Below are 27,563 nucleotides of genomic sequence, written 5' to 3'. Positions count from 1 at the left end.
TCTGAAAGTAGGGTGTTAACAGAATGATGAAGAAATGGATCCTAGTTCAAGGACAAGGTGACATGGGCAATGAGGTTGACCCTATGGGGGTCAAGATTAGAAAGGCCCAGAAAGCCAAGCTTGGAATTTTGTTTGGAAGAACTGGAAACCTGGGAGCCATGAAAAATTTTGTGAAAATGTCATTCATTGAGGGGTAATTAGAAACAGTAAATTCACCCTTTTTCATCTATAGTTAGGGATTTTGACAAATGACATTGTGTACTCTCCATCAAGATCAAGGTTAACCAGTTTCACTACCCCAGAAAATCCTTTCATCTCTTGTTGTCATTTTCTCTCCCTGAGTCCTTGTGGTTTTTCTCTTTCCAGAATCATGCATCAATGGTGTTTTGGGCTTTCTAGTCTGGCTTCATTCACTGAGCACGATGCATTTGAGATTCATCTATGTAGTTGCTCATATCAGTAGTTTATTTTCTTTTGTTTCTTGTAGTATGTATTTCCCTACAGACTATTTGTACATTCACCAATTGAAGTATTTTTACTTTGCATCTAGGTTTTGGCAGAATTTTTGTTTTGTTTTTGTACCAGGGATTGAACCCAGAGGTGCTTAACCACTGAGCAACAATCCCAGCCTCACCCACCCCACAACCAGCACCCTTATGTTTTCTTTTTGAAAAATTTTTAAAATTTTGAGAAAGGGTCTTACTAAGTTGCTTAAGGCCTTCCTAAGGTACTGAGGCTTTGAACTTGTCACCCACTTGCCTTAGCCTCCCAAGCCATTAAAGTCATGGGGAACTGTGCCCAGCCAGTTTCAGGCAGTTATAAATAAAGCTGCTACAACAACCATTGATGCATAGACATGTGGACATAAGTTTTCATTTCTGTTGGGTAAATTGTTAAGGGTGGCATTGCTGAGTCATGAGATAAACTTATGGGACATTTTAGAAAACAACTCTAATGTTTCTATTTTGTTCCAGCAATGAATGAGAATTCCAGTTGCTCCACATCCTCACTAGCATTTGATACTGTCATTGGTTACTATTCTTTTTTGTTTTCAAATTGTAGCCTGTCTAATAAATGAGTAGTGGTATATCACTAGGGCTCCACTCTGTATTTTCCTAATGACTAATGGTGTTGAGCATATTTTTGTGTCTTATAAGCCATGGGTATATTGATGGTGAAGTGTTTGCTCCAAACTTTGCCCATTTTAAAAAAAACTGTGTTGTTTTCTTATTGAGTTTCAGGAGTTCTCTATACTGGATTCAGATGTATGTGTTGCAAATATTTTCTTGCAATTCATGGCTTGACATTTTATTTTCTTCATCGCATCTTCCAAAGAGCAGGAGTCCTTAGTGTTGATGTTTTTCCAGCACTGAGGATCGAACCAGGGGTGCTCGATTACTGAGCTTCTTCCCCAGCATTCGTTGTTGTTCACTCTAAAAGGAACCTCATGTCCTGTGGAGCAGTTTCTTTGCTTTCTTCCCCATCTGTGTCTTTATTGCTTTTTCTTTGAGCATCCACTAGGAATGATATAGTGGGCATCTTTGCCCTGGGATTCCTTTAGTATGGCAATCACTTAACTAAAGGCTCTTTCAGGAAGACTGGTGGGTGGCATCAGTGGGGGAGGGGAAGCTTCAGACCCTGAGATAGCTGAACAGACAGAGGAGCCTGTCTGCTCATCACCTCCCATCCACCACTGCCATATGTCGTTCCCTCCCAGCTGTGACTCCTGTGCTTGGCCCTTATTCCTCAGCCCTGTGGTCTGCCTGTCTTCTCCTCTCTCCAGCTTCTAGTATCATCATTGACTTTTCCTGGCAGCCTGTTCCATTCCTCCATCCTGTGGTTTTTCCTGCCCTAGGTCAGGCCTTAGTCTATTGCTCTTCCTCCTCTGCTCAGAGTGAGGCCTTCCATGTCCAGGATCCCCAAGTCTCAAGGGACCTAAATGTGGTCTGCCCTCTAAGATTCACCAGACAGGGCTCCTTTCTATTAATGGCAGCACTAATTTCAGGCACTGATTTCATGCTCCAACTTTCACTCCCAGCATACTCCATTCCCTGACTGCAACTCCTCCTAGACTCACTTGCTTGGTGGTTGGTGGCAAAGACTCTGGTGAAGACCACATAAGTTCAAATCGGAGCTCTAGAACTGAGCAGCAGGGAGACCTGGGGTATGCTACTCAGCTCCTGGTCACTCAATTTCCCTATCTGTAAAACAGGGAATTGTGGGTTAATTCATGTAAACCTCATAGAAGAGTGGATGGCACCAGAGAGTGCCCTGTGTGCTGCTGTTACATCACTACCATTCCTTCCCATGGTCATCTACACATGTTTGTGCTCATCTTAAAAGTCATACAAGTCCCAGCCTTAACATCCCAGGCCTCCACTCCACCTGTTGTACCTTCTGGGCCTTATTTCCTGAAAGAGTTGATCTTGTTCACTAGCTCCCCCTTCACTTTCTGGCCCAGCTCAGCCCAGCCCTTGCTGTCAGGATGATGCTCTCATTAATGGCCAAATTCAGCAGACATTTTCAGACTACTCTTTCTGGTCTAGACACAGCCTCTGAAACCAGAAGTCGCTGTCTCAGCACTTAACTCTCTGGGCTTCTCCTCTGCATGTACCTGGGTGGTGTGAGCTGGGTTGCCTACATGGTTCCCATGATACTCTCTCTATGCTCTACCCTTTCCACTCCCCTTGGTGCACAGGGCCTCAGGTTGCAGCTGCCCTCACCCACTGAAAGTAGGCTGGCCATGCTGTTTGCGGTGTGCTTTCCATCCCCAGTGCAGAGACGGGGCTTTGTTTTTTTGCTACTCGGTATTAAACCCAGGGGCACTTTACCACTGAGCTACATTCCCAGTCCCTGCTACTTTTTATTATGAATCAGGGTCTCACTAAGTTGCTGAGGCTGGTCTCAAACCTGCCTTAGTTTCCCAAATCACTGGGATTACAGGTGTGTGCCACCCTTCCTGGTTGGACCCAAGCATTTTTGATGCCCTGAAATATTTCTGATGGGGGTGCATCTCCGTGGTAGAGTGTGTGCTTAGCATGTGCAAGGCCCTGAATTCTTCAATCCCCAGCACACAGAGAAAAGACATCTGAATCAATGAGTGAACCATCAAACAGAAGAACCAACATTTGGGGATAGAAGGAAAGAGGAAAGGAACAGAGAGAAGAATTGTGTCCTGACCCCCCAGGATAAGGAGAAGAAGGAGAGACAACAGGAAGTTGGGCAGAAGATGGGGCAAGAAGAAGATGCTGCTGAATTTTGGTCCTGTGGAGTGTGAGGGTGTTTGAGACACAGAATTGGAATAGGAGCCCCAAGAGTGGAGCCAGTGAGAGAGGCTGGTCTGGGTGCCTCAGAGATGTTGGATTCCAGTTGTGTGTGATAGGGTCCCATGTGGGGGGAGGACGGTATTCACATTTACTGCTCAGTTCTTACAAATTTACTATCATTCCTTAAACATTTTCTATACTTTATGTACAATCAATATTTTCTACACATGATATATATCTAATCAAATATTCTTTCTCAAAGTTTAAAGATTCTGTAATTTTTTAATGCTCTGCTATTAGTTTATTTCTTCTGGTACTAGGGATTGAACCCACAGGTGCTTTACCACCAAAGCTGCATCCCTAATCCTTGCTCTATTTTGTTTTGAGATAGGGTGTCACTAAATTGTTGAGGGCCTTGCTAAGTTGTTGAGGCTGGCCTTGAACTTGTGATCCTCCAGCCTCAAAATCCCAATTCCCTGGGGTTACAGGTGTGTGACACTGTACCTGGTGGTATACTCATTTCTTATGTGCTGTGAACACCTTAAAGGAAGCAGAACCTCATAGAGGACATTGATTCGAGTTGCTTTTTTGGACATAGTCCAGAGCTGTTCTGATGTGGAATCATCTTTCCTTTGGCAGAGGAGAGTGTTGAAGATGAAAGTCTTCATGTGTAGGCCATTGGAGACTTGGGGTGGATAGAGGTGCTGCTGGGCCACTTTCTACTATAACAGAGTATTTTCTACCTAAAGCTCATGAAGTTGGGGTGAAACTCAACCTGTTCTGGAAGGAGGAGTGGTCGAGGCTGATGGATGGACTCAGGGGAAAGAGAAAGTAGAATAAGGGAGAGGAGAAGCCAGTCAGAGTCCTGGGAAGGACATGACCTTTGAGCTTGGCCTTTCCTGCTTCGTGTACTGAAGGTCTTCAGCTCAGATTTTCTTGGAAAATCTGATTTTTGACTAGGGAAATATGTCTGGGCATCCCCTGCTGCCACTGGTCTCCCAGATAGTGAAACTCAATGAAGGTAGATTTTTAGAAAAATCGAGTGGTAAGACAGTCAAGTGGGAGTGGGGTGGTGACATGATCTTTGGATCAGTTGAGCAGAACACCAGGAGACAGACCTTAAAAGGTACCTGGAAGGATGAGGTGAGAGGACAGGTGAGGCCAATGGAGACAGAGCAAGGATCCTGCAAAGGGAAGCACTAGGGGTTGAGAGCCCTGAGAAGGCAGGAGAGGTGGGTGCTCGGTCAGCACTGTCTGGGGACAGCTGCTCACAAGTGGGTCGAGGGAGGTCACGCTTCCTGGGAGCCTGGGAAGACAAGAGGCCCTGGGTCACTCTTGGGCACTCCTGTACCTAGAGCCTGGCCACAGGCCCAGGTTGAGCCCTGGATTGACTGACCAACTTAGCAAGTGTTCCTGAGAGATGACCGTACCCAGTCCTGCTGATTCTGAGCTCCTCTTCCCTTCCTCGTCTCCCTCCAGTATGACAAGGCATTCAATGTGGGCTGCCCAACAAACTGTTACATCGCACTCTGTGCACCCTTGGGACCTAAGTAAGTTGGTAAACCAAGGGCTCAAGTGGTGGACCCTGGGGCTGGTGGGGGGAGTGAAGCTTGGTCTAGTTCCCTGGTCCCTGTCCCCAGCTCCCAGCCTTAACACTCCTGTTCCTTTCCTTTGGGATTTTCTCCAGGGCACTCTGGGAGTTTCTGGGAATTTCACTCTTCCTTGGTGTTGTAGGTTCTTGCCCCAAGAAATGTGCTTGAGGGGAATGGCAGCCTGGATAAGGCTCCTGGGCTCTGTGCTTTCCCAGCTGAGGGTGAGAGTGGTCAGGGAGTCCAGGCCAAGGTGGGTAGTGACTCCTTGCATTTGGCCTGTTGCTTCCCAGGTACATGTCCGAGGCGGTCTGCATTCAGGTGGACCAGGGGACCAACTGGGGGCCAAAAGAACACCTTAAAGACCTCCTTTGGCCCAGGTGCACCACTCAGGCCCCCCCAAGGAGTGACAAGGCTGCACCTGTACAGAAGGAAAGGAGTATCGGGTGTGCTTTGAATCATGAGGATCTGTGGTTGCACATGTGTTGGGGGAAGCCCCGGATGTAGGGCTGGCCCTGAAGCTGAAGCACTTGGAGCATAAGGAGTGGGATTATGGACCTGGAGGGTGCAGGGTCCAGGTCACAGGGCTTCAGAGCACACCCAGGTGTCCCTGGATAGAGAAAGAGAAAAGACTGAAACACACTTTCTGGTTGGCTTGGTGCCAGTCCTTACTTTTTTGGTCCCCAGTTTCCTCATCTATTAATGAGGACTGAGACTAATCTAGTAGTTTATGTTTTAAAGAAAATTTAGTTTCTTTTATATGTGTTTGTGTATGTGTGGTGTATGTGTGCATGTGTGTATGTATGTACATGTATAAATATCAGTTGTAGATGGACACATATATTTATTTTATTTGTTTATTTTTATGTGATGCCATGGATTGAACCTAGTTCCTCATGCATGCGAGGCAAGCACTCTACCCCAGAGCCACAACCCCAGCACTCCAGATTCTTTATTTATGGAAATTTTTGACATACAATGTGAAACATTTGTGTGGAGCATTAGGTGTACAGTGGGGTGGGTAACCCACAGTGTCCCCCATGGTCTCTTGCAGTAATGTGGTGCCAGCCCTCTCCCTTGTCCTGACTCTTGGCACCAAGGGACTTGACTGTGAGTTGTGGGGTGGAGGGTAGGGAGATCCCCCATGTACTGACTCTGTGTTTACCTTCTGATCAGCCCAGTGGTGCATTGGGAGGCTTCCAAGGGAGGCTTGGCCTCCTATTCTCCCTTCACACCCAGCAATGCCAGGACAAGCACCAGAAGTTCATCTCCTGAGCCCCATGTGGGGGTCTCTTGTTCCTGAGCCCTCACTCCCCTGTTGAGAGTGCCAAGAACCCCATGTCTGTTATATACACATGTTTGGTGCTGCTTCCTATGGCAGCTGTGCCTATGTGTCCTAGGTTCAGGGAAGTGTGGGTGGAGGCTCTGAGGGGCTGGGACAGAGCCCTCCTGGAAGGGAAGATCCTTGCTCTTTGGAGACTCAAGCTCATGAACCAACACTGCCTGACTCTTGGCCGGAAAGGATTCCATATAATAGGAAGGGAACTTGTTTATTATGAGTCCTAATAGGCTATTAGATTAGTCAGAAATTACAAAGTTTCAGTTAAACATGAGTAAGTTTTGGAGATATAATGGTCAATAAGGTTGTTCCAGTTAATTTACTGCACACTTGAAAAGTGATAATACAGTTGGGCACAGGAGTGCCCATCTATAAGCTCAGCTACTCAAGAAACTGAGGCAGCAGGATCACAAGTCAAGGATCAGTAACTTAAAGAGAATTGTGTTCTTTATCAAAAAAAAAGTTTTGGGGATGTAGGTCAATGGTAACACACCCCTGAATTCAATCCTCAGATGTGGAAAAGGAAAGAAAAATTGACCATCAGTTTTGTGGGTTTTCTGTTTGTTTGAGGTGGAGTTCCCAGTATATTGGCCAGGCCAGTCTTGAACTTCTGAGTTCAAGCAAACCTCCTATGTAAGTGTGCTGAGTCCTGGAAGGCAGGTGTGCACCACTGGACTGGCTAGAAAAGGGATTGTAAACTGGGTTTGGTGGCACATGACTGATTCCAGCAACTCAGGAACTCAGGCAGCTTTAGGCCAGCCTCTGCAATTAGCAAGACTGTATCTCAAAATAAGAACAGCTAGGGATAAAGCCAAGTGGTAGGATGTCCTTAGGCTCAACCCCCCAGTGCTGGGGGAAAGTGTACAAACACATACACACACACGCACACACACACACACATAGATATAAAGATATATATATATATATATATATATATATATATATATATCATTATATAGGAGGATTAGGAGATTTTAGATTTCTGCTTTGGGGCTAGTATGAATAAGCATGAAAACTCATGTCCTTGAGCATGCTAGGCAAGAGCTCTACCATTGAGCCACACCAGAGACCTTACATTTAAATTTGGGTTATTTTCTCACTGTTAGTTATTAGAGTACCCCACTTTTATCTCTTTTTTTTTCCATTTTTTGTGGTATGAGGTGGGGCTTCCTCTGATGCTCAGACTGGTCTCAAATTTGTAGGCTGCAATGACTCTCCTGCTCCTGATTTCTGAGCAGGGGGGATTACAGGTGCATGCCACCACACTTGGCTGTACAATCTCATATTGATAAGACATTTTACATGGGATAGGAATCCCAGAATAAAAAAGAGCAATTTAAGATGACTGGGCATAGTGATGTCTGCCTATCATCCCAGTAGCTCAGGAGGCTTAGGGAGAAGGATCATAAGTTAGAGACCACCCTGGGCAGTTTTAGCAAGACCCTATCTCAAAGTCAAAAGGGCTGGGAATGTAGCTCAGTGGTATAATGCTCCTGGCTTCAATACCTAGTACTTCCAAAAGCAAATTAAAGAATAAAAACATTATGGCTGGGGATGTGGCTCACTGTTACAGTGCTTGCCCAGCAGGCATGAAGCCCTGGGTTAGAGCATTAGTACTACATAAAAATAAATAAAATAAAGGTATTGTGTCCATCTACAACTAATATTTTTATTAAAAATAAACATGAAAGCTTGGCTTTGTGGCACATGCCTGTATTTCCAGCTACTCTGCAGACTGATACAAAAAGATAACTTGAGTCCATGAGTTTGAGATAAGCCTGGGGAAAATGGTGAGACCGTAAATCCCGAATAATAATAGTAATAATAATAATAATAATAATAATAATAATAATAACAACTTGTGTAGCCAAGCACGTTGGTTGGTTCACCCTTGTAATCCCAGAGGCTCCAGGTAGTGGTAGGATGATCACAGGTTTGATGCAGGTGTTGGTGTCTTAACAAGACTCTTGTCCCAAATTTGCAAAAGGGTAGAGGGACTGGGGATGAAGCTCAGTGTTAAAACACCCCTGGATGCAGTCCCCAGTCCAGCAGATGGGGGTGGAAAAAAGCCAATTTGACTCCATAACATTAAGAACTTGGGACTACAGGTAACTTGTGGTAATGTTTAGCAGGTGCTTACCAGCTTGATGCCTTGGGTTTAATCCCAAATACCAAACAGCAAAAAAAAAAAAAATTAAAAATCCTTTATGTGTATATCCCAAATCACAAATGAATATCGTACTTTTTCACATACATACATTTTGACTCAGAAATGGAATGTTTAGCATGTGTGTCTTTGAGGAACCAGAGAACAGCACATATTATGGGTTTTGTCCCATTATTTAGCTAGCAAAATGTATTCAAAATCAACTCAAATATCATTAGTAGTAAATTGGTTAAAAATATGGCATGACCATGTAATGTACTACAAGATTATTTGAAATGAATTTAGGGGAAAAATTTTGTAATGTTTTCCTGGGTTCAGTAGGGCATGATTGTAATCCCAGCAGCTTGTGAGACTGATTTAGGAGGTTTGCAAGTTCAAAGCCAGACTCAGCAACTAAGCGAGGAACTAAGCAATTTACTGAGACCCTGTCTCAAAAAATAAAAAGGCTGAAGGTATGGCTGAGTGGTTGAGTGCCCCTGAATTCAATCCCTGGTACTCCTCCTCCTCCCCACCAAAAAAGATCTGAAACAGTAATCACTGTATAAAGTGGGTTCTTGGTTTCAAATCCCTACATTTGTATTCCCTGAATTGCTGAGGTTGGAATGGACATGCCGTCCTGGGTTCTCTGTCTAAGCCTAGGGAAGAACCAGACATAAGAAAGGATCCTTCTTTCTGTCTGCTGTCTCCTGACTTTTGCTCATGGCTTAAGCCTTTTCAATTAGGAGCTACTCTGGTGGGTGATGAACAAGGGGAAATACAGGTTTGACAGTTCTGTCCCTCTCCCCAAACAAACCCAGCAATCCATTCCCATTCCTCTGTTTGGACCTTTCCTGTTGATTTGCAAAATAAGTATGGAAAAGTAGAGTTTTAGAAAAGGAGACCATTTAGAATTTAGTCAAATCTAAAATTATGTGTATAGGTTTGTTTTATGTATGTTGATATTTGTGTCTGAAAATTGATGGTATTAGAGCAATTCAAACCACAACTCATGTCTGAATTTCTCTTTGTTAGGGCATGCCAGATCAGGGGGCTCAGTTGCCACAAACCTTCAGGGTCCTCAAAGGAAAGCCAACGGAGCATCCTCTAGCTGTGCGGGGTGTCAACAAGTATTATAACGCCAGCACCTTGAAGAAGAAAAATCTCAGATGTCCTCCTACTGGTGAGACCTCAGACAGTGGTAAAAGACTGAATCCCATGGAAACTTGTGAAGCACTGATAGATAAAAAGATCATTTCTGGAAAAATAAAAGGTAAACTGTATTGTTCCTACTTTCTCCTACATAGATACTGCTTTTTGTCAACTCTCGGGAAGGCTCTTGAACATCATCTGGAGATTGAGGATTTCATTGATCTCATAATTTTGTTACAAATGGAATTGGATCTGTTACATTTTCCTCCATATTTCTTATACATTATAATTCAACATGATAGTGGGATTCACAATTGTTCCATGTTGTTACATTTACTTGGGGTTTTCTTTTCCTCCTCATGGGTTTAAATGATTTTTAGTTGAGAAGGAAAAATTGTGGATTTCTAGACATGTTTATGGTTTATGCTAGAGATATGTTTTTTGTCATTGGCCTAGAAGGAATTCTTGTTTATAAATGCATAGACCTTGAAATAAAATCATTTTCTATTCAAAAATTACATTCAAATACATAAAACAAATACCTTACCTCAAAGAAATACTTATTCCTCAGAAATAGAATCTAAGTGGGTAAGAGTTGAAGTATACTGGATTTTTAAAAACAGTTTGTGTAAGGCTGCATCAGAATGAAGTCTACGTGGTGCAGTTGGTTGACTGATCCCTGGAATATCTTTGGAGATTTAGTTAGACTCTCCTTCTCCACGCTGGTTCTCCTGCTTTCACTTCTTTGTACTATACATTAAAAGATGCAAAATCATTTCTCCAATTTCTCTCTGGGTAGATTTTGCCCATAACAACCCCAAGATTCATAATTTTTATTTAATATGTTTTCCGTCTCTAAAGTCATATATATATATATATATAGTTTTAAAAAATAATCTTAAGTATGCAAAAATCAAATGTGGTTGGATTAATTGTATTTAATATGCTTACATCATCACAGAGACAAAGGCTATGTTTAAAAAAGAAGTAGACTTCTTTTCAAGTAATACTGATCTTGACTTTTTCTATAAAAAACTTACCTGATATCCTTAGGAAAACATCTTACTTTTACCTAGAACTTCTGTGTCAACCAGTAAGTTGCATTTTACAAAGAAACAAACCATGTCAAATATAATTCTTTTCCCAGTTGCCATGTTTGGTGGCTTTATATCCCTTGCTCCTTCGTACTCAAGAATATTTATCAAATCACGTTTACTGCTTAAGAAAGTATCTTAAACAAGGAATGTTTTATTTTAATACAACTTGGGTGGGTATGGTTTTCATTACACTTTGGTGGGGGCAGGGTACTGGGGATTGAACCCAGGGGCACTCAATCCCTGAACCACATCCCCAGCTCTATTTTGTATCTTATGTAGAGGCAGGGTCGCATTGAGTTTCTAAGCACCTAGCTAAATTGCTGAGGCTGGCTTGGAACACAAGATCCTCCTGTCTCTGCCTCTTGAGCCCCTTGGATTATAGGCATGGAATTACCAGGCCAGGACTCCATTACATTTTAATAACTTGATTGAAGTATAATTTACATTCCATGAAATCCAGTCATTTGAATGATCAACTCAGGTTTTTCAAAATGTGTTTTTAAGGTTTCATTAAGATTAAAGAGTTATTAGCTGAGTCTTATATAAATTTTATTTTTAAGTTACTATTATTATCATATTTCTAGATAAGTAATTCTGCTTAAAATGAAATCGGTTTTAACACATTTCACTTGCTCCTCTTTTATATTATTTTTCTTTTTGTCATAGAAACGTTTTCTGTGGTAAATTGTTAACATTCCTTTCTCTTTCATTTTCAGAGAAGGATTGCTTCCCTTCTGGAACACCTGCAGTAAGTTGATGATGTATTTCTTATAGTTCTTGCTTTAGTTAAGGTTACCAAAAGAAACCTGTTTTTAATTTTTTTTTAATTTCTAAAATAAGAGGTTGGACTGGGGTTGTGGCTTAGTCGTAGTGTGCTTGCCTGGCATGCATGAGGCACTGGGTTCGATTCTCAGCACCACATACAAATAAATAAAATAAAGGTTCATCAACAACTTTAAAAAAATATTTAAAAAAATAAAATGAAGTAAAGAAATATTTAATGTTTCTAAATAGCACTCAAGAATATTTATCATATATGCTTATTTACTTTTCCATATTTCAGAAAATCATCTTTATTTTTTAATTGAATATATTGTAACCAGTGAGGTTTAGTCATTTAAAAATTAGCTATGGAAAAATAACTTCTTAAAATTTGTTTAATAAAAGGAGACCTGGTCACATGTTAATCTTTGTCTTTTCCTGGCTTGTCTTCCTTTGCTCCTGAACACAGCTGAACACCAAGGTGCCGGAAACATTAGCAATAGTAATGGAGGAAGATGATGGTGATGGAGAGGTGCAGCCTTTACTGTCCCATGACATGGCCATACAAGACAAGTGAGTGACTAATGACCCTGGTGTGCACATCTGTGCATGTGTGTTGAAAAAACTGCTGTTTGCATTTGACTTTCAGAGATAATTTCAAAAAGCTTCAAGTTTGAAATATTTTACTCTGAGAAGATTAATTTAAGATTAAATTAAAGTTTTCACCTAAAGAGTACTCATCAAAAACCACTTTTTTGAAAAATAAAAATTGATGGCTTCTTTAAAAGTTAGAATACTTAACTCACTGCTTTTTTCTTTCCATGTTTTGTCCTCTTTTCCAGAGAGGTCATCTATTGCTCTGTTTTTTCTCTGTTTCATAATGTGGGTAACTCTTCTACCTAAAACGTAGATCTTTCCTCTTCCCCAGATTATGTACTCTATTTCTCATTTTGACATTTCTCTCAAAGCCTTGATGGCATTTGAAAGACAGTTGAGAGTGAAATTCCTCCCCAGCTGAGGAGAATTTCAACAGTAATGAGCTCAGGTGGAGCCAGGGAGAGAAGTAGTAAGGGGGCTGGACTGTGATGTGGTGGCTCTGAGGACTGCCATTGGATTCCCATCTCATGACAGAAGGCTGTGTTTTCTATATTCCTTACAACTGGCTTTTTGAAGTGAAAGGGTGGGGTAGGCATTATATTTGTTAAAATATTTTGAGACTTGATTAATGATAGATTATTTTAGTGGAAACTACCACAGTGAAACATAAAGATAGAAATGAAAACTTTTAAATGCAATAGCATCAGTAAGCTGTGAGACAGTTTCAAGGGTTTTCATCATGTGTATTGAATTTCTGATAGAAAAAACTAACCCAGAAATGTATGTCCCAAAAGCTAAATAATAGCTTCCTCAAATAAAGTAAAGTCAAAAGTACTTCTACCTACCTGAACAAATAAATGTCTGTCTGTTATAAAAGTATCTTTAAAAGATAAAACCATTTAAATAAAAATAGTAACAGTGGAGGCAGGAGGTATGCATTAGTAAAATGACAATAAGAGCATCCGGGCCAAGAACAACCACCCTAAGATTCTTGTTCTGTGTGACATGGTGTGTCATGTGATAGTCGAGTGTGATCATTGAAAGATGCAAACATTCAATAATAAGATGGAGTCTTAGCTAATCACTAAGGAAAGAAAGAATAAAAAAGTGAAAAATGAGAGATGGAGCAACAGGAATACTCCTGCATTGCTAATGGGAGGCTCCACTCCAGAAGAGGGTTTTTTCAGTTTCCCACAAAATGAAACATGACCTTACCACATAACCCAGCAATGTGTTTCTAGGTATTTACCCCCATGCATTGAGATGTGTCCACACATAAACCTGTGCAAAATTTTTATAGCATCTTTATTCATATTTGCTAAATCTGGAACAAGATGTGTTTCAAAAAGTGAATGTGAGGACTGTGTGCAGTTCAGTGGTAGAGCACATGGCTAGCCTGCTGAGGCCCTGGATTCCATCCCCAGCACCACAATATAAACAAAAGAAATCCAATGTATGTGCTACATCCATACAGTAGAATAGTATTCATGGATTAAAACTGAGATATCATAACACCAAAAGGCATGAAAGAATTTTATCTTATCTCTTTATTTATAACAGAGAAATAACTTGGATAATTGACTACATGCCTATGGTGTGGGCATATTATTCTCTGAAAGATCTTTAAGAGCATAGTGCGTAGTGTTGCCCTTCCATCTAAAGGGGCTAGATGCTCTCCAATTCCAAGTGTAGCGTGTGGGCTAGAAGTGTTCAATCCATGGTAGGGTACTTGCCTAGCATGTAATTTAGGACATCTCAAGTATGAGGAGTTTTAAAAAATCATTGATTGCAGGGATTCAGGGGTGTAAAGAGGATGAGTAGTAGGTTTTTAGGGCAGTGAATTTATTTAGTATGATGTTATAATGGTAGATACACAGGACGATATTCATTTTTCAAATCCCATAGAATTATATAACCCAATAGAAAGAGTGAACTCTAATGTCAAGTGTTAGCTTTGGATTAATAGACGTAAGTTCGTATTTGTTCATTTGTGGTAGAGTGCTTGCCCGACATATACGAGTCCCCATGGTTCAAGCCCCAGCACCTCCAAAAATCAACAAAAGTGTATTAATATATAGATATGTATCCACAATAGGTATCATTGTAGTAAGTATACTGCACTGTAATGCAAGATATCAATAAGAAAATGAGGGGCCAACATGGGAAAATTTCAGGATCCACATTTTAAGACCCAGTATGCATTTGGAAAAAGCATTTGCAAGGCTATCTAGTTGTCTTTTCAGTTTTGGAGAAGGTCAGCGGGATCCCTTAAGTGTCCTTCCTGTGTCAGAGGCAACTTAGCGAGGGTCCCTATTGTCTGCTCACTTTTAAACCTAAAATTTATACTAAAAAGTCCATTAATTAGAAATAATTTCACTTCTAGAAACTTAAAGGTAATAATCAAAAATTAAAGAATACAAAGATTTTATAAAGGGGATTGGTTAAATTATGAAAACACCCATATTAAGGCACTATTCAATTTAGCCATTAGAATCATTTTATGGTCAGTTCTTAGGAATGATGTAACTGGCATATAGCTTTTGAAGGAACAGAGTGTCAGTATATCCAAATCATTTTGAAATGTGACTTTTAAAAAGCTTGTGAAGTTTTAACAGGATAGTCCATATTGATAGAAGGATTGTCATCATTTTTCTTAATACTTTTATGCATCCCAGGTTGATTTTGTTTTCTTTAAGCAAATGTATTGTATTTATACTTAACCCAGAAAAGATGAAGCTGCCAGGCCTTGGGGGCACACACCTGTAATCTCATCTTCTGGAGAGGCTCAGGCAGGAGGATCTCAAATTGGAGCCTGCCTGGGCCACTTAGAGATACCCTGTCTCCAAATAAAGTGAAAAGAGGGCTGGTGTATAGCTCAGTGGGAGAGCACTTATTTGCCTAGGATATTCCTGGGTTCAGTTCCTGCACCACCTCCTACAAAGAAAGGGCAGTGGTGGGGGGAGTTGGTGAAGAAAGAATTGAGGGAGGAAAGGAGGGAAGTTGAAGGAGGAGGAGGAGGAGGAAGAAGAGGAGGAGGAGGAGAAGGAAGAGGAGGAGGAGGAGGAGAAACAATAAAGGAAGGGGAAGGCGGGAGGATACAAAATTCAAGCAGGAAGAGAGAATGATAACCTCATTTTACTCACTGTAGTATTTATAGTGATTTTCTTTGTAGAATGCAGAGGGGCTAGAGATGTTGTTCAGTGGTAGAGTGCTTTGCCAGCATGCACAAGGCCCGGAGTTTGGTTCTAACACCACACACACACACACACACACACACACACACACACACACACACACACACTCAAAATAGTTCCAGTAACTTGATAAATTATAACTTGTTGAGCTACCTTATAAATGTCATAAATGCTATACTCAATGGTTGTACACCTGTGATCCCAGTGACTGGGGAGCCTAAAGAGGGAGGATCACAAGTTTAAGTCCAGCCTTAAGAAGTGGGGTAGACCCTATCTGAAAAATTTAAAAGAAGGTTTAGGGATGTAGTTCACTGGTAAAGCCACCATGGGTTCAATCAAATATCGTGTCCTTTTGATACTGACATGAGTGTATTAATGGTCTGTTTAACTGTTGACTTTCAGAATTTAGAACAATTAAAAACAACTGTTTTCCAAACAGCTTATAAAAGTTATGGTTGTGACTAACAGAGGTTTGGGGCAGGTATTAAAATATGGGTTGTTTAAGTCAACTGTATTCATAAGTAGTCTTCAGGCCTTAGTTGAAAGTACATAAAATGTTTTGCTTCTAAATTATGCACTTTTTATTTTCTCTTTGCAGTACCCACTCCTGAACATGGTGAAATGGCTCACAAGTTAATGCCTCACATCTTGGGAGCCAAGGAGGTTCTCAAGAAAAAAAACTATGAATGGTATCCTACTCTTTTAATTTTCTGGAAAGGAAAATGTTAAAAATTTTAATAATTAAAGGGTTCATTGTTTTGAAGGACTGGTACCATTAAATTTGCCATTTTAGCCCTATTAAGTGGACAACTCAGAGGCATTAATTACACTCACAATATTGTACAACCTTCTGTTTCCAGCACACTTTTGTCCCTCCAAACAGAAGCTCTACCACCATGTAAGTAAGAATTTCCATTCCTCCTCCTCCACCCCTGGCTGCCACCATTCTTTTTTCTTTTCTTTTATTTGTTCTAATTAGTTATACATGGCAGTAGAAGGCACTTTCACACATCATACACAAATGGAGTATAGTTTCTCATGTTTCTGGTTATACGTGATGTAGAATCACATCAGTCATGTGGTCACACATGCACCTAGGGCAATAATGTCTACTCTTCTTCCCACCCCATACCTGGCTCCCCTCCTTTCCCTCCCCTCTGCCTAATCCAAAGTAACTTCATTCTTCCATAGCCACGCTCCTTATTGTGAATTAGTGTCAAATATCAGAGAAAACATTTAAACTGTGGTTTTTGGAATTGGCCTATTTTGCTTACTATGATATTCTTAACTTCCACTCATTTACTGGCAGATGCCATCACTTTGTTCTTCTTTAAAACTGAATAATATTCCATTGTGCATATTGACCACATTTTCTTTATCTGTTCCTGTGTTGAAGGACACTCAGGTTGGTTCCATAGTAAAACTCTTGTGAGTTGAGCTACTTTATAGCATTGATGTGGCTGCATCACTGTAGTATGCTGATTTTAAGTCTATTGGAAATAGACTGAGAAGTGGGATAACTGGGTCAATTGGTGGTTTCATTCCAAGTTTTCTGAGGAATCTCCATACTGCTTTCCATGATGATTACATCAATTTGCAGTTCTACCAGCAATCTATGAGTGGGTCTTTTCCCCTACATCCTCACCAACATTTATTTTTGCTTGTCTTCTTGATAATTGCCATTCTGACTGAAGTGAAATGAAATCTGAGAGTAGTTTTGATTTGTATTTCTTGAATTGCTAGAGATATTGAAAATTTTTTCACATATTTGTTGATGAACATACATCTTCTGAGAATTGTCTGCTCAGTTCCTTAGACCATTTATTGATTGGGTTATTTGGTTCGGGGATGTTAAGATTTTTGAAATCTTTATATATCCTGGAAGTTAGTGCTCTATCTGATATGTGTGTAGTAAAGATGTTCTGCTACTCTGTGGGCTCTCTCTTCACATTGTTGGTCATTCCCTTTTCTGAGAAGAAGCTTCTGAGTTTTAATCCATCCCATTCATTGGTAAGGAATATCATTTTATGGCCCAGAATATGATCTGTTTCAATTAATTTATGAAGTGCCCTTAAAGGGAACGGGAGTTCTGTAGTTGTTGGGTGTTGTATTATATAACATCAGTTAGGCTGAGGTAGTTGATACTGTTCCTCCATCCTTCTATTTACCCATTTAATGTATTTACTGAGAGGCACGTATCAAAATCTCCCGCAATGGTTGGTAACTGTTTCTCCCTTTCATTCTGTTGATTTTTGTTTTATATATTTTGAAGCTCTGTTACTTAGTGCAAGAACATTAATTATTGTCATATCTTTCTTCAGGATTTCTATTTATGCTAATACTTTTGCAGTTTATTTTATCTTATATTAATACAGCAGTTCCAACTTTTCGTTCTTTATTTTTGCATTATTATTTTCCTGACTTTTTAACTTTCAATCTATCTGTATCTTTAGATTTTAAGCACATCTCTTGTAGCCATGATTAAGTCTGATTTTTTAACCCATTCTGATAATCTCTGCCTTTTAACTAGGTGTTTAATTCATTCTGTCCAATGTACTACTGATATATTTGGACTTAGGCCTCATATTTTGCTCTTTGTTTCCAGTTTGTACCATCTGACCTCTGCTCTTCTGTTCTTACTTTTCTGCAGTCTTAAATTTTAACCATCAACTTAGAATTAATGTCTTTATTTAAAATGTAAAAACCTTCTAAGTCCATACACTATTACTTTATATTATTTTTTTGGTACCAGGGGCGTACCTAGGGGCAATTAATCACTGAGCCACATCTCCAGCCCCCTTTTTTTAATTTTTAGAGACTGGGTCTCAGTACAGTTTTTATGGCCTTGCTAAGTTGCTGAAGCTAGCTTTGATACTCCTGCCTCAGCCTGAGTCACTGGGATTGCAGACATGTGCCACCACACTCGCCCAGTCCATACTAATTTTAACCTCCTATTATATGCCACAGTTCTGAGAAAAATTCCAGTTCCATACCTGATAAATCCCACCATACAATGCTGTCATTTTTCTTTGAACTGTAGGATATTTTTTAAATGAATTAAGAGAAAATGTGATAGTTTGAAACTATGCTCCTGCATAATTTACATAGTTACCATTTCTGGCACTCATATCTTTCTGAGGATCTGATCATCTACTGGTACCACTTTACTTTCATCCAGAGACCTTCATTTAGTGTTTCTTGGAGTACAGGTCTGCTGGTGATGGGATCTGCCAGCTTTTCTTTATCAGAATTGTCTCCATTTTCTCTTAATACTTTATATATTGATTTCAATATACAAAGTGTATACATATATAAAGTATATACATATATACACACATTATGTGTATTCATGTTTATGATGTTATTTGGTTTTTTTGGCTTGATATAGAATTCTAGTTTGACAATTTTTCCTTTCAGCTCTAGTTTAAAAAATTAAACTATTCTTAGAATAGTTTTTTATTTAAAGAAAAATTGCATGGATATAAAGACATAGTTCTCCTATGCTCTACACCCAGCTGTCCTTATTATTATACCTTTTGTTAATATGGCACACTTATTAGAATTGATGAACCAGTATATTCTGGAGAGATGATGGAGAAATAGTACACCACTGAGGTCATTTAGTTTTTCAAATTTTTCATAGAATTCACCAGCAAAACCAAAGAAACCTGATGTTTTCTCTTTTAGAAGGTTGTGGGCTTTTTATTTATTTTCCTTAATGGAAACAGACCTATTCAGATTGTCTATTTCTCCCTGTGTGAGTGTGAGTAGTTTAGTTTGTCAAGGAACCCATCTATTTTAGCTGAGATATCAAATTTGTGGACATAAAGTGGTTTGTAGTAACTTTCTATAGTTTTTAATTTTATTGATTTTTCTTTTTGCTTGCTTTAGGCTTAAATTGCTCTTTTGGCTTTGGCTTTTAAAAGCTAGATTACTGAGTTTAGCCCACTGTTCTTCTCTCATCTGTGTCTTCAGTGCTATAAATTCCACTAAGTGCACTAAATGCTTACAGAGTTCATTGGATAAATTGTTAATTTTGATAAATTGTAATTTCTTTTGTTGAATTCAAAATATTTAAAAATTTCCCTTGGGACTATTTTTACTCATTTGTTATTTACAAATGTATTATTGAATTCCCAAATATTTGTGGATTTTTCAGTTCTTTTTCTATTGGTGATTTTCAGCTTAATTTCGTTGTGATATAAGAATATATTTGATTTTCAATCTCTTCAATTTATTGATGACTATTTTATGATACAGGACACAGTGTGCCTTTCTGAATTTTATGTAAACTTGAAAAGAATGTGTACTCTATTCTTTTGGGGGAGAGTATTTCAGAATTCCAATAAGATCAGGTTGATTGACAGTGCCATTCTGGTCAACTATATCCTTATTGATTTTCTGCCTGCTTCATCTATCAAGCCCTGACAGAAGTTTTTGGAAGTTTCCAACTATATAGTAGTAAATTTTGTCAATTTCTCCTTTAGTTATATCAGTTTTGGTGTCACATATTTAGATTTCTGTTGCTAAATTCTTACATATTTAGAATTGCTATGTCTTCTTGGAGTTTGTCCCTTTTATTGCTGATAATTTTCCATATTCTGAAATGTACTTTATGTAAAATCAATATAGCTATTGCAGATGCCCACTGATTAGTTGGTTTTTATAGTGCATCTCTGTCCATAATTTGGCTCTAATTGTAACTGGGTCTTCCTAATCAAAGTGGCTTTTTTTACAGACAATATATGGTAGAGTCTTGTTTCTTATTCCGTTTGACACTTTGTTCTTTTAATTGGCATATTTAGAGTAGTCACATTTAGAGTGATTATTGGTAGAGTTGGAGTAGTATTTATTGTATTTATAACTTCTTTCTCTATATTGCCTTTGTTCTTTACTCATTTTCCCATTTCTCTGGTTATATGAGCATTTTATATGATTTCATTTATTCCCTCTCTTAGAATATCAACTATCCTCCTTTATCAGATGTTTAGTAGTTGCCCCAGAGTTTGCAATGTACATCATAAGAATATAAGAACATCCTCAAATAATACTCCACCCTTTCACGTGTAGGGCAGGTAATCTATGATATTGCTCTCATTAATTCCACTTTTTCCTATGCTATAATCACCCAATATATGGTTACTGTTACCGCTCTAAACACATGGTTATCTTTTATATCAGGAATAAGACAAAGAAAGATGGCATTTCACATTTATTTCTTCACCAGTGCTCTCATTTTCTTTATGTAGATCCAGGTTACATCATTTTTCTTCTCCTTGAAGAACTTGTTTGAACGTTGGCTCAGAGCAGGTTGCTGGTGATAAATACCCTTTGTTTTTGTTTATGTGAGAAACTCTATTTCTGCTTCACTTTTGAAGAATAATTTCACTGTTTTAGTCAGCTTTTGCATCACTGTGACCAAAATACCCAACAAGAAACAATTTAGAGGAGGAAAAATTTATTTTAGCTCACATTTATAGAGGTTCAGTCCATGGTCAGCTGATTCCATAGTGCTGGGCTCAAGCTGAGTCAGAACATGAGGGCAGAAGGTGGCAGAAGAAAGAAGCTCAGAACATGCCAGGAGAGAGAGAGAGAGAGAGAGAGAGAGAGAGAGAGAGAAGCACTTCAGTTCACCAGGAACAAAAATACAAGCCCCAAGGCATGCCCCTAGTTGACCCATCTCTCTACAGATATCACTGGGTTAATTCATATCAGTGGATTCATCTACGTGAGTAGGCTACAACTCTCACAATCCAAATTTCCACATGGAGGCCTCTGGGTCCTGAGTCCTCACCCACTCCCTCATGATGTTTTCACCTTCATAAATAATATATATTATTTAACCCTGGCCTGCCTGTCTATTCTACATTCAGAGAAACCTGTTTCCTGAGGGTATGGGGAGGCTCTGAGGGGCTGGGACAGAGCCCTCCTGGAAGGGGAGATCCTAGCTCTCTGGAGACCCAAGCTCAGGAACCAACACTGTCTGGCTCTTTGACCTTGGGCAAGACACTTAACATTTCTCTCATCCTTAAAATATGGTGACAGTAATAATCACAGTGACTGACATGGCTTGCTTCCTGGCAAGGGCTGGAGATGAGGGGAGAGAAAACCAATCATCCAGGATAATACCAAATGTACCTCAAACACAGAAATAAAACTTATTATTAGTTTTAGTTGTGTGTATTCTTTAGGAGTGTGTGTGTGTGTGTGTGTGTGTGTGTGTGAGAGAGAGAGAGAGAGAGAGAGAGAGAGAGAGAGAGAGAGAGAGAGTGAGTGTTAAGAGTCATTATGTGCCGAAGTCTGGATTGGCACAAATCAGGAGCCACTTGTCAAAAAGAAACTAACTTTATTTTTAGAACTACAAACGTCAAACAAAACAGCTCCTCAGGGAAAAAACCCTCAGAGCCCAACTGCCACCACCGGCTTCCACAAGCCTCTCCTCCCCCACACCAGCCTCTCAACCTCCCACAATCCTCCTGCTCTTGAGGCCGATTGGCTGGGTTGTGTGGGCAGAGCCAAAGAAGTCACCCAATGAGCAGCTCCGTGGAGGAGCCAATCAGCTAGATGTTGCTGGGGCCGCTGTGAGCCAATCATCAGCTGGCAGTCTGAAGGGCAGGGAAACAGCCCAATGAACATCACCGCAGAGGAGCCAATCAGCTAGATGTTGCTGGGGCCACTGTGAGCCAATCATCAGCCGGCAACTGGAAGTTTGCTGGCAGCTGGATCATCAGCCGGCAGCTGGAAGTTTGCTGGGGCCCCTTTGCCTGTGGCTCTCAACATCTCCCCCTCTCTGTTTAAACAACAAGCATGTGGCTTATGGACCGTGCCTGCCTTAGGTTGTCCAATACTACATATGGTCCTTACCCGTCTTTGGATGAGCTGACCTCAGGGCGTCAGCCTCCTGTCTTAGGTTGGTACCATTGTAATTGGATCTTACCCGTCATTGACTACCGGTCCAGTATACAGCCACACCTGTGGAGAGGTCTCAGCGGGGGGGGGGGTGAGGTTCTTTGCCTCACCTCTGTTGACCCCCAAATTTTAGCTGAATGATCATGACAAGCAGAAGGGAGGAAGATATACCAAGTCAATTGACGGCTCCTTTTGGGAAAATCGTACCACCGATGATATCATCAGCAAAAATACCCCAACACTACCACAAGTCGCTGCACCAACAGTTAGTTCACAATGCATACAAGTGACACATAGTTCTGTAAGCAGTTCAGTGCAAGTTCTGTAAGCAGTTCAGTGATGGCTATTGCAGAAACTGTAGATTAGTTTTATCTTTGTCTTCACCAGCACAGGGATGAAGATAGGAATTCTGGCAATAATGACTAAAGAAAAAATTAGGTAACATTCCAGAAGACACTAAAAGAAAACAATTTTCTTAACAATGTATATTATCTTCATCGGCACTGGGATGAAGATAGAAATTCTGGCAATAATGGCTAAAGAAAAAATTAGGTAACATTCCAGAAGACACTAAAAGAAAACAATTTTCTTAACAATTTATATTATCTTCATCTGAAGATAGAAATTCTGGCAATAATGGCTAAAGAAAAAATTAGGTAACATTCCAGAAGGCACTAAAAGAAAACAATTTTCTTAACAATTTACATTATAGTGAAGAGAATTATTAAATATAATGAAAACGAAAGGTGAGAGTAAACAAACAGATCTGTTAACCTCCTTTTTTGTTTACATATTAAAACAATTCTTAACAGTTATTTACCCAATTTAAATTAAACCATTTAAATCACGTGAATAAAAAAAAATATTTGGATCCATCTTTTCATGAGCGCTCATCATATATGATATATGGAAATACGTACATTGGACATACGTACATTCAAACATATAACACAAAACACAAGTGTGCACACATAATATAATACATACAACACATAACATAATAGTAAAGGCCTTATAACTTTTTACAGGTAAAATCTCTATTGCAATGTTTAAAAACTCTATAGTCAAAAAAAAATAGAACTGATCAGCAAAACATTAACCTAGGTCTGTATGAGCTCAAAAAAAAATAAAATAGAACTTCATGATATGGGAAAGGGCAATAATAAAATAGATATTGAAAAAAGCATCCTGGTTCTGTCGCAGATGTAAGGATAGCCAAATTGGAGTTTTGGATATCAGCTATTATGGATTTGAGCTAAATCATCTTCTTTTTGGTCTGTAGAAATCGCTTTAGTTAATCTCTCTGGAATCCAAATCGGCTGCTGTTCTCCCTGTGGAAACACAAAAACAGACCCCCGACTCCAGACAATCACTGGGTCAGGATTTTAGTTAATCTCTCCGGAATCCAAATCAGCTGCTGTTCTCCCTGTGGAAACACACAAACAGGCCCCCGACTCCAGACAATCACTGGGTCAGAACCTTGGTTAATCTCTCTGGAATCCAAATCGGCTGCTGTTCTGGATCAGAACCTTGGTTAATCTCTCTGGAATCCAAATTGGCTGCTGTTCTTCCTGTGGAAACACACAAACAGACCCCCGATTCCAGACAATTACTGGGTCAGGACCTTTCCATTGTCCTGTTAGAATATCTTTCCAAAGTACCTTGGGCTTATGTACATTTTTTGGACACATATGCCTTTCTGCAGCACTAAGTCCTGATGAATCCAAATTTAAAAAGTTTAGAGTAAAAAGGGTTATTTTAAGTTTATCTTTGGGGAATATATACCCCTTCCCAATTCCATATTTTTGCTTTAATAAGTACATTTTAATAGTTTGATGAGCTCTTTCAACTATGCCTTGTCCCTGTGGATTGTATGGGATTCCTGTTATATGAGTAATGCCAAATGATGAGCAAAATTGTTTAAAAGAAGTAGACGTATAACCAGGGGCATTATTTGTTTTTAACTGTTTTGGAATGCCCACAGTGGCAAAATTTTGTAAGCAATGAGCTATAACATCTTTAGTTTTTTCGCCAGCATGAAGGGAGCCCATCAAAAATCCAGAAGAAGTATCAACTGTAACATGCAAATATTTTAATTTTCCAAATTCTGGCAAGTGTGTGACGTCCATCTGCCAAATATGGTTAGGCATCAATCCTCTAGGATTGACTCCAAGATTAACTTGTGGTAAAAAGGTCACACAATTTTGACATTGTTTTATTATTTGCCTAGCTTGTTCCTTAGTTATTTTAAAATGCTTTTGTAAAGTATTAGCATTGACATGGAATCTTTCATGAAAATTTATAGCTTCTTCTAGTGTAGAGAAAATATGTATGTCATGTGTAGTTTTATCTGCTAAATCATTGCCCAAACTAAGGGCTCCAGGCAATCCTGTATGTGCCCTGATATGTCCTATAAAGAATGGATCTTTTCTGTCCCAGATTAAACTTTGTATAGTGGAAAACAAAGAGAAAACAGTAGAAGAAGGGGAAATCCTACCAGCATCTTCAAGGGATACTATAGCATTAACTATATACTGGCTATCAGAAAATAAATTAAATACAGAATCTTTAAACATCACAAAAGTTTGTAATACTGCATTAAGCTCTACATTTTGAGCTGATTGTTTGGGTATTAAAAATGTAAAAGTTTGATCAGGTGTAACTATTGCTGCTGTACCATTATTTGACCCATCAGTGAATATATTTGGAGCATTCATGATAGGTGTTTTTCTTGTCATTTTTGGAAAAATTACAGGATGCAATGACCAAAAAGACAATAAAGGATTAGATGGTAAGTGGTTATCAAATGAAACATTAGATTTGCACATTATTATTGCCCAAGTATTTAACTCATTAGCTAATTCATCAATTTGATTCATAGTATATGGAGTAATAATTTTATGGGGAGAAATTCCAAACACTGCCTTTGCTGTTTTTATTCCTTTGAGTATTAATTGTCCTACAGCCTCAGGATACCTAGTAAGAATAGTGTTAGGAGAATAAGATAAATGTATCCATAATAATGGACCTTCTTGCCAAAATACTCCTGTAGAAATATTTTTTGTTGGTAGTACAATAAATAATAAAGGCAAACTTATATCAATTCTATCCAAATGCATATTTTCCATATATGTTTCAATGATTTTTAATGCCTTTCTTGCTTCAGGCGTTAACATTTGGGGTGAATTCGGATCTGATGGACCTTTTAGGATATCAAATAAAGGTCCCAATTCTCCTGTTGGAATACCTAGATAAGGCCTTATCCAATTTATGTCTCCTAATAACTTTTGAAAGTCATTAAGTGATTTGAGGTGATCTACTTGTATTTGAATTTTTGGTGGACGGACCATGGTTGAGGATAATAGAACTCCTAAATAATTAATTGGAAAATTTAATTGTACTTTATCTATTGCTATCTCTAGATTATAATTTTTTAATAAGTTTGTAAGTGTGACATAACATTCTAGCAATGTGTTTTTAGCTTTGTGTGCTAATAATACATCATCCATATAATGAAATATTTGTAGTTCAGGATTTTGATTTCTAAGTGGCTGGATTACTTTGTTAACATAAATTTGACACATAGTTGGGCTGTTAGCCATCCCTTGAGGGAGTACTTTCCATTCATATCTCTGATCAGGACCTTCATGATTTAGTGCAGGGATAGTAAATGCAAAACGTGGACTATCCTCAGGATGAATTGGAATTGAAAAAAAAACAATCTTTAATATCTATAACTAAAACATACCAAGTTTTTGGCAAAGCAGACAATTGAGGAATCCCCGATTGAGCAGGTCCCATAATGACCATTTCATTGTTAATGGCTCTTAAATCTTGCAGTAATCTCCATTTACCAGATTTCTTTTTGATGACAAAAATGGGAGTATTATGGGGAGATACAGAAGGTTGTATATGTCCTTCCGCTAATTGTTGTTTGACCAGATCATGGGCTACTTGTGTCTTTTCTTTAGTCGAGGGCCACTGAGGAACCCATACTGGTCTTTCTGATTTCCATGTAATTTTTATTGTCTCAGTGGCCCTTTGTGAAAATCCAACCCATGTCTGTCTGTTCCTTGATCTATTTGTATTGGTGCTGCTATACATTGTTCTTGTCTTTCTAATCTTTTTCCTTTCCTAAAACCTTGTCTAGCCATAATAGTGGGTGCATTTTGATTGATATTATTTATTAATGTCAAACCTAATTGATCTAAGACATCTCGTCCCCATAAATTTACGGGAAGATGATCCAATACATATGGCTGTATAGTTCCTTCACATCCTTCAGGATCCTTCCAATCTAATAGCATTGCACTTCTATCGGGATTAGTCGCCACTCCTAGGCCTCGAAGCGATTGAGTGGCTTGTTGTAATGGCCAATGTTTTGGCCATTCTTGACGAGAGATGATGCTAAGGTCTGCACCTGTATCCAGTAGCCCATTAAATTCATGTCCTTGAATATTTAGTTTTAGCATGGGGCAAGAATCTAAATTTAAAGAAAGCATAGCCCAATCTACACCTGTGGAGCCTAATCCCTTGGAACCTCTTTCTACAGCATGATTGGAAAATTTATCATGTAGGCTTGGTATTATTAGTAACTGTGCTATTCTATCTCCTGGTGAAATTACTGATATACCCTTTGGAGAACTGGCTATAATTTTTATTTCACCTTCATAATTGGAATCAATTACCCCAGGACTTATCAAAAGTCCTTTTAGAGTAGAAGAGCTGCGTCCCAATAATAAGCCTACTGTTCCTTTGGGAAGAGGTCCTTTTACCCCTGTGGGAATGATTTGAACTCCCATCTCTGGAGTTAGTACTGATTTTGGTGGAGGCGCAGATGTCCAACCCTGCGCTCCCTCTGGTTTGTCTGATGAGGGATCTGATGTGCTGGGCACTACCTTGATGGGGTTGCTGGGGTTGCTGGGTTCCTCCAGTGCTCCGTATATTTGTGGTTTGGGGCCCCGGAGCATTGGGGCCCCCTGTCCATTTTTTGGCAACGGAGCCCGATGCCTTTGTCCACGATATTGTGGATAAACACCTTGTCCTTGTTCGTTTTTTGATAATGGAGTACCCTCTATGGTGGTTTGAGGATGGCATTCATTAGCCCAATATAATGGAGTACCCTCTATGGTGGTTTGAGAACGGCATTCATTAGCCCAATGTCTCCCTCTACGGCATCGTGGGCAAATACCCGGTATTCTACTTGTTTGATACCTAGTTTTGTTAAACCCTCTTCCTATGGGGCAATTCCTTTTAAAATGTCCTGTTTGTTGACAATTGTAGCATGTTCTTGGCCTGGCATCTAAAGCCTGTTTTACTACAGCTGCCACAATTTGCCCTTGTTCATTAATGTCTCTGGCATCTAAAACCTGTTTTACTGCAGCTGCTACAATTTGCCCTTGTTCATTAATGTCTCTGGCATCTAAAGCCTGTTTTACTGCAGCTGCCACAATTTGCCCTTGTTCATTAATGTCTCTGGCATCTAAAGCTTGTTTTACTGCAGCTGCCACAATTT

The 27,563-nt window shown here is 39.5% G+C and overlaps 1 protein-coding gene and 1 long non-coding RNA gene across 6 annotated transcripts in view; both read left to right on the top strand.

Moving 5' to 3' along the window:
• The window catches only part of LOC144374703 (palmitoyltransferase ZDHHC19-like), a 54,049-nt gene extending 38,147 nt beyond the window's left edge, over nt 1–15,902 (top strand). For 4 of the 5 annotated variants that reach the window (XM_078037454.1, XM_078037452.1, XM_078037456.1 and 1 more), the window contains exons 10-13: nt 9,373–9,610; nt 11,303–11,334; nt 11,818–11,921; nt 15,738–15,902. In XM_078037454.1, coding sequence (XP_077893580.1) covers nt 9,373–9,610; nt 11,303–11,334; nt 11,818–11,921; nt 15,738–15,750 — 387 coding nt within the window. In that variant the 3' untranslated portion in view covers nt 15,751–15,902. Of the gene's footprint in view, nt 1–4,745; nt 4,817–5,148; nt 5,486–9,372; nt 9,611–11,302; nt 11,335–11,817; nt 11,922–15,737 lie in introns of those variants that run through there. The other variant, XM_078037457.1, reaches the window with a different exon arrangement.
• The window catches only part of LOC144374704 (uncharacterized), a 37,663-nt gene continuing 25,845 nt past the window's right edge, over nt 15,746–27,563 (top strand). The window contains exons 1-2 of the long non-coding RNA XR_013434042.1: nt 15,746–15,828; nt 16,000–16,037. This is a non-coding gene — a long non-coding RNA (uncharacterized LOC144374704). The remainder of the gene's footprint in view (nt 15,829–15,999; nt 16,038–27,563) is intronic.

This window comes from Ictidomys tridecemlineatus, unplaced genomic scaffold (assembly GCF_052094955.1).
Source record: "Ictidomys tridecemlineatus isolate mIctTri1 unplaced genomic scaffold, mIctTri1.hap1 Scaffold_83, whole genome shotgun sequence".
In the NCBI taxonomy this organism is placed as follows: domain Eukaryota; kingdom Metazoa; phylum Chordata; class Mammalia; order Rodentia; family Sciuridae; genus Ictidomys; species Ictidomys tridecemlineatus.
Note: the sequence above shows the minus strand (reverse complement) of the source record. Positions and strands in the feature narration are given on the sequence as shown.